The following is a 7,274-nucleotide window of genomic DNA, read 5'->3' on the forward strand; positions in this document are numbered from 1 at the left end:
ATGCTGAGATGTACTTTAATGGTGGGGAGGATGATAGTGGGGATGATTGGGGGGATGGAGGGGGTGGTGAGGACTATTACTAGACAGATGAAGTGTGCAACTCCGAAAAGTGTCTTTTATTTCTCTTTTCTATTGATATTTGTTTCAACCGCTTATTCTGGATTCTTTTCATATTTTTTTCTGATCTTGGGGCAAATGGCACCTCGTGATGTTTTGAGCCACTCAGACAAAGAAAGAGAAAAGAAAACAAAAACAACGTTTAACCTATATTTGGGCTGAGTTCTCTATGTAGCAGCCCCCAGCCTCCCGCTGATCGGATTCCCAAACTTGAGGTGTCACTCCATCAAGTGTGTTCGCAGAGAGCTCTCCCTCATCACTGACATCGTTCAGTTGGTGTTTAACGGTCTCGTTCGTTTCTTTGTTAGCACTTTGATCTAGATTAGATTTCCCCTCCATCCTCTCGTCGTCCTCCCTCCTCACCCATGGTTTCTCCGGCAGCCCCTCTTGGCATAAAAGCTCCCTCATTGACTTCCCGCCATCGCGAAACCTAATAATGTTCAAGGCTCTTTTGAACTCCGCTCGAATCCTGTCTACTCCGGTGGAGTTGCACGTTCTGCCCACGTTGCCGCTGATTTCGAAAGGGTCCTCGATGGCAAGTATCCATCTTTTATCTGAGTATGCCCACTCCTCCCCGGCCTATTCACAGCCGTAGCCCAACCCTTACCTTTCTTACCAAGTATGCCGCCTCGGGTCCGGATAGAGATGACCCCTCTTCCCCATTGGAACCGATATGAATAATATTTGAAGAAGCTATGTAAGAGCCGGCCGACATGCATCTGGTTCGTGGTCTTGGGAAGAATTTCGACATGTTTAGCATACCAAATCCGATGCTGTCCTTTGCCAACCTTATCAAATATCTGGTCAGGCGGCACATCTTCGGGGATCGGAGTATTCTGCAGATTGATCGAAACGGGGGGGTCAACCGCATTGATCAGAAAATGTATGATCATGAGAGCGTAGCCGTAAGAAGAAAGGGTACCACGGCATGGGCTATTGATATGCCTTCTCTTGGCCCACCACTGGCATGTGTTAATGCCAAATTCAAAAAATTCTGAACTGCCAAGGCGATTGCGATTGGAATTAAGGTGAAAGCGTAAATACCTTTATAAAAAGAACCATTTCCTTAATTCTTGGATCACATCGACTATATGTTTGCAGCATCCTGGTATTATGCACTCCCAAGTCGTGATTAAACCCAATGTCGCAAATCAAGTAAAATGAATTCTCATCTGTAGCCTTCAGTGCTGGCTTCATTATAGGTACACTGGTCTTTAAGAGTAGCGTAACCTCGAACCCCTTGGACTGAAATTCTTTCACCTGATTATGTGGAAGAGAATTGGACTCGTCACTCTTGTCAGGGGTGCTGAAAATGGCCTCGGGATGGGGAGTCACAAGAACGGCACCGAGATCAGACTTAGTTATTGCGAACCCAGCTATGGTACTAACACAATGGAGGATAGCAAGGCGATCAAACTAGAGATATATCATGTGATATTAACCAAACTGGCTACAAGATATACAGTCAAGGACAAGCTGAGAAAAATGAAGGACGTAGCACTTACTAACTAGACTTCCAAAGGGAACCAATTCCCCTTCTAGGCAGATTCTTCGGCAGATCGCTCTACATTTTTTCAAATGCTGGTTTTGGGTGGCTAATTCTTGCGGGGTTGGTGTGGCGACCGCAATAATCTCCCTGGAAAATGCCTGGAGATTGGTATTCTGCTCATAGATCATCTGCTCTGAGTTGAGGGGAGGCATGCGGCCTTTCCCTCCCTGTGAAGACACTTGAGGGTTTCGAAACGCTAGTCTCGGCTGAGGGAGCAGACGGCTCTGCAATAGCAGCGGCTGATGCCGTGTCCTTTGTTGAGTTTGTCGCTATGTGTTCGCCTGCTGCGGTTTAGGTGGAGGAGGTTTGGGTAGGACGTTTTTGAGGCGCTCCGTTCCAAGGGGGGGAACTGATCGAGACAATTTGGGGGCAGAGGAGGAAGTGGAGGAGGAGGGGAACGAACGCCCGAATGCGGATCGGGGACGTTGAGATGAGGGCTATGTCGGAATTGAGGCCTTCTGGCCCTTTTAGGCAAATTTGTTTTCTTAGGGCCTGTTCGGGTATGATGGTTCCGTTCCGTTCGCCCGTACAAATGACCGTTTCCTTCCGTTCTGAAAATTGGAAACGGAACGGTCGTTTGCCATCACTTTTATCAACCTTTCCGTTTCAATGCCATGGCAGCGAGATGGTTGTCATGTCATTATATATTTGCTCTTGCTCTTGGCGAGCTACCAAGCACTTGCAGCGAGAAGCACGGTGATAATTGGGAAAAAAAGGAAATAATGGGATAACCTAGTGTAGGTGATCGATTGATGGAAATTTAACATTCAATAATCTCAAAGTAAAAAATTTTTATACTGTATTATGAGAAAGTATCACTTCTCCAAAATACCCCCATTAACAACTGCACGGACGAACATTGTCCCCCCCCTCCATATTAAGGTATTAAAAAAATCAACAAAACCCACACGGGTGGGTAGATGAAAACACCACAGCAGCGAGTGTCCGAAAATCTACGCGCATAAGCCACGGTATGTACAGGTTAGTACGGCGATACTCGGGCAAGACAGGAGTGTAGTGCTAGCATAAAACCGCTTCATAATTCTTCAGTACTGAAAGTACTCCATTGGGTAGGGGCCTACAATAAATATTATGGTATAAAAGTTACGATGCGGTAGCAAAATTCTAGCAGTCCACAACGCCAGCGCCCGTATCAGATTCTCCCTAAAGTGCAACACAAGCAGTCACTCACTCCCACTGAGACATCCAAAAAGCGAGTGTGATAATGGCCCATCAAATCCCATCCCCGATAACCCCCACGTTCCCAGCGATCATGCCCCAAACCTTTCTCCACCTCCGCCTCCTCTTCCGGTGCCCTCCTATTCCCCTTCCCCTTCCCCCTAACGGGGATCTTGGCCTCCCCTCCTTTTCCACCTCTTCCCTTTCCTCTGAATCGCCAGCCCCTCAACTTCGACCTATAAGGCAAACACACCCTCCAAAGTCACCCCGGCAGAGCACAGGCATGCCGCAACTTCCTTCCCGAACATCTCCATCCTGACCGTCTCCTTGTCCACGACGCGCTTCGCCAATTGCACGCCGGCACTGCTGTCCCTCCGCGCCTCGGCAGTGGCGATAGTGAAGGTGCCGTTGTCGTCGACCTTCTCCTCCAGCGTGGTGAGGAGGGATTTTTGCCCGGACGCCAGGGCGGAGAGGAACAATGTCTTTTGGCGGGAGGGCTTTTTGCGAGTTTATGAGTGGGGTAAGTTACTCCACTGCTGTTAGGACTTTTAGGATCGGGGGCGGGGGGAGGGGTGTTTGGGGTGGGGTTTTCTTAGCTGTAGCCGCGGCCGCGGGTGCGGATTTGGAATGTGGGGTCGTGATGGGGGCGAGTTGAGTGAGGGTCTGGCTTACGGCAGAGAGGACTTCCACCACTTCCCGGCGGGCGGAGAGGTATTCGTTGCAGGAGGCGTTAATATCGGAGAGTAGGTCTTCGAGGCTTGTCCTCTCCCTTCTCTCCCCCGCCCCTGTGATTTCCACGCCACCCGTGGGTGTGGGTAAAGCGGTAGAAGCACCGGGTCCGTCGACGATCGCCGTATGCGGTAGTTGCGACTCAACCCGGGCGATCGGCGCATCCCTGGTCCGGGCGGGAGCCTCATTCTTACTCCACCTCCTCCCTCCCCCTTTTTCCTGCCCGATACTCTGCGGCTCCCTGTGCCGCCCGGGTTCCCGCAGCAGCGAATCATGCATCGGAAGTATTGTCTTTTCCAGCGTCAGCAACCGGGCAGACAAGTCCTCCGTTATACCCCCACCATTACCACCAACCGACGCGGAACCGTTATTACTACCCCCCGCCGTTATGGCCGCCGTCAATTCCACCGGGGGATTTGGAGGTGAGTCGTTGAACAGAATCCTATGCTTATCCTCCGCCTCGAGAACAGCGGGATCGTTGAAAGTCCGCAGGTAAATCTATAGGATCTCCAATTTTTCGAATTGGCGCGTTGGGGACAGGGTCGATGTGTATTCCCCAATCCATTCATTGCCTTCCTCCCCCCTCCTCGCCCTCGTCGTTGTCGGTTTTAGCATCCTCAGCTTCTAGAGCCTTCCTGGCCTCCGCTTCTTCGCGTAGTGCCTCCAGATACTCTTTTCGGATACACCCACTATTACCCACCCCTCCCCCGCGACCCGATTCAAAGTCCCGGAAGCGTCGAGGTTCGTCGCGGCTCCCAACGCCACTGGTTGTGCACTTTCCCACGGAGAGGTTGGCCAAGTGTTGGGTCACCATCTAGCGAATGTAAGTTGCCTCTGAGGGTATTTAGATGTATGGTTTTGGCGTGGATTGAACCTGTGGGAGAGGGAAATCTACTATATTGTGGACCGTGGGAAAGAAAAGAATGGGTTGGATGGGTGGGGGGCTCATAATAATACCACGTGAATGAAATGGGGTGGAAGGCCTTGGCAATGCTTTTTTTTTTCTTGGCGGAGAGATGCTGTGCAGGCCCGAAACCCAGAATTGTGGAAAGTATGAATGTTCAGCTCGAATCCAGTACCATTATTCCGTGATGTGGAGATCTTGAAAGAAATTATGATACGCGAGGAATGTTGTGGAGGCAGAAAATTATGGGAACTCTTGTAAGGAGATCTCGGAAAATTTGGAGTGAGACAGGCGGTAGACTAGTGTCCTGCAACCTCCGCCAGTTACCGGGAATTAAGTTATCATACCTACAGTTAACCCGGCACCCGGTGTGACTCGCCTCCTTCAATGCCCTACAACAGGTGGGTGCTCGTGGAACATCCTAATGCGGTTTTGTGGTGTAGTTGGTATTATTAACACCACGGAAACCACGAAGCAGCCCAAAAGTTACACGAGCAATCAAGCTTTCACCCTAAACCCGAATAGGGAGGGGGGTCGGTCTTTGGTTGAACACAACTACCCTATTACTCGAGTACACGGCGATTTCGCTCTCCCACCACCGACGCCGCGTTGCGGGTGAAAAACATGGACTTCTCACTTATCATATTAAACCCAACTTAGCCACTATTCGTGGGGGCCGAGCTGCACGCCTCTCATCCTAGGACTCCTGCTCTACTCTCGCTCATCCCCCGGAAACCCAGTACATTCCCCCGGAGCCCAAAGCTAATCCCGTAAGTTAGAGCCCAACAGAAAGTATAGACAGCACCCGAACCTTGGTGTTAGAGGCCCTAACTTTAGAGCATGTTGACAAAAATTACAGTGGGCCATTCCGACTGCCTAGAATAACATTTGAGGGCGGGGAAAGCGTTCAGAAGTGGACAGAGTCCTCCATTCATTGGGTTCACCCAGCAACGGACCCAGATGCCATATGGGAGTGAGAAGTATCTATTACCGGTGCCATCCTTTCCTTATGTTGACACCTATATTCATCAAGATCCCAGAACATCACTTGACAAACACCTATTTTCCAAGCCACGGATCGCGGGCCCGGCTCCAGCTAGGTGGACGATAGCGGGCTCGTGTCGACCCAACGCTGGAACATAGGGAAAACCCGTCAAACTTAACAATATTATAGAACACTCTAAAGGAGAGAACCCCACGCCAATGTTCCAACCCCTAGCGGAAGATTGTTAAAGTCACTATCTCCGGCCAGCCCTACCGTCGACAGCACTTATCCACGTAAATTACTCACACGGAGCACAAGCACCACCAACGAAACGGCATACGTACTCCCATTCTCACAATTGCCGGGCGGGTGATGGAAAATATTTCTATTTCCTCTAGTTGGCGAGGTTTCGTACCAGCTATGCTGGCAGGGCACCTTTTTTTTGGATGGCGTAGGGATTCTTGAGATTATTTGTTGGTGGAGTTGGTGGAAAATCGAGCAGCACTGGCGGTCCTTTTTATACTAGTTGTAGCAAAGTAAGAGATATCAGTGAATACATTAGCTGCTCTTATGGATCAAAGTGCAATACTGGCTTGTGTCGCTTACCTTGTGGTCTCCACATCGATGAATCTTGTCAAAGCGGTGCGAGAAGTGGATAGTACCTGGCGAAGGAAGGTGGTGGTGGATGAAAAAAACGAATGGAGGATGAAGGCCTTTTTCTTTTTGTTTCTTGAAATACCCATTTTGCCGTCCCTCTAAGTACTGAATTCACCATAATAATATTATTGTTGATTATACCTGATGTGTGTGAGTTGACATGCACAGTAATCGTCAACCCGTCCACCTATGCCCCCCTATGGATGATATAATACTACTCACTAAGCTGTATTATTTATAATAATTAGTCTTCTATCACAGCTCTGGTTGGTATCTAATTTTTGACAATCGCCTCAAGAATCATTACACTATCGTACACCACATTGTTCTACCTAAAAAGCGCTATATACAGTTTATCTATCATTCGGAGGGAGGAAAGGAAGTAAGGGAAGAAGTGGCTGTGCGAGAAAAAAACAGGATACGTAAGAATTTGCAGATAAAAAAGAATTCAATATGACAGGCTGACATCTGTAAGCTACAAGCCCGACCTTCCCATGAGAATTGATATCCCCCCACGAACCAAACTTTGTAGACAGTGACTCACAAATCCCACTTAACCACAAAACTAAATCCCCGAGAAGGCGCAGGGGGGTATGGCATATATGTGCATTGCCACTCATGGGGATTCCCCAATCGATGAAGGGTGATGTCCGAGCACTTTGGCATGAGTAGCATACCGGTACATGGGCGGCGATTAGTTCTATCACGCGGTGCCTCCTAGGCTTAAACCGTACAGGGGGTTACCGCTTTGCGAGAGAATAGGAATGCAACCACCCTCTCATGTTCCTTGCGAGAGGCTAACGAGAGCGGTGTTTGGCCGTAATTATCTGGGACCGACATCTGCCCGCCCAAGTAGTATTTACACCGCTCCCTCATGTCCATTCTGAGCGGCAAACGAGCGCAGTGTTTGAACCTAATTATCTGGCTTATCAGGGTTGACCTCTTCCTGCCTAAGTAGCATTTCCACCGCTCCTCATGCCCATTCTGAGCAGCAAAAGAGAGCGGTGTTCGGCCGCGATTATTTGGCTTGTCGGGGTTGACCTCTTCCCGTTCAAGTAACATTTTCACCACTCTCCCACGTCCACGCTCAGCGCCAAACGAGAACCGTCGCCCCGTGTTTCTTTTCGTGGAAAGAGAACTATGCGGATCTTGTG

The 7,274-nt window shown here is 49.5% G+C and overlaps 1 protein-coding gene; it reads right to left on the reverse strand.

Annotated features, from left to right (window-relative positions):
- Positions 1–247: 247 nt before the first annotated feature.
- GSTUM_00007273001 (uncharacterized protein) lies at positions 248–2,079 on the reverse strand. XM_002839300.2 has 5 exons: positions 1,623–2,079; positions 1,348–1,533; positions 1,162–1,289; positions 768–1,079; positions 248–696 (listed from the first exon to the last, which is right to left on the reverse strand). The coding sequence occupies exons 3-5, from the start codon at positions 1,219–1,221 to the stop codon at positions 265–267; spliced, it is 804 nt and encodes a 267-aa protein (XP_002839346.1). The 5' UTR covers positions 1,222–1,289; positions 1,348–1,533; positions 1,623–2,079; the 3' UTR covers positions 248–264.
- Positions 2,080–7,274: the final 5,195 nt, after the last annotated feature.

Source organism: Tuber melanosporum (genome assembly GCF_000151645.1).
Source record: "Tuber melanosporum whole genome shotgun sequence assembly, scaffold_34, strain Mel28".
NCBI classification, from domain to species: Eukaryota; Fungi; Ascomycota; class Pezizomycetes; order Pezizales; family Tuberaceae; genus Tuber; species Tuber melanosporum.

Excerpts from the sequence above, each read along its gene's own strand:
- GSTUM_00007273001 (XM_002839300.2), bottom strand. The coding sequence starts at position 1,221 with ATGCTGCAAACATATAGTCGATGTGATCCAAGAATTAAGGAAATGGTT. Across the intron at positions 1,080-1,161 it reads AAATGGTTCTTTTTATAAAG|TGGTGGGCCAAGAGAAGGCA; the intron begins GTATTTACGCTT and ends AACACATGCCAG. Across the intron at positions 697-767 it reads GGTTCCAATGGGGAAGAGGG|GCCGGGGAGGAGTGGGCATA; the intron begins GTCATCTCTATC and ends GGCTGTGAATAG.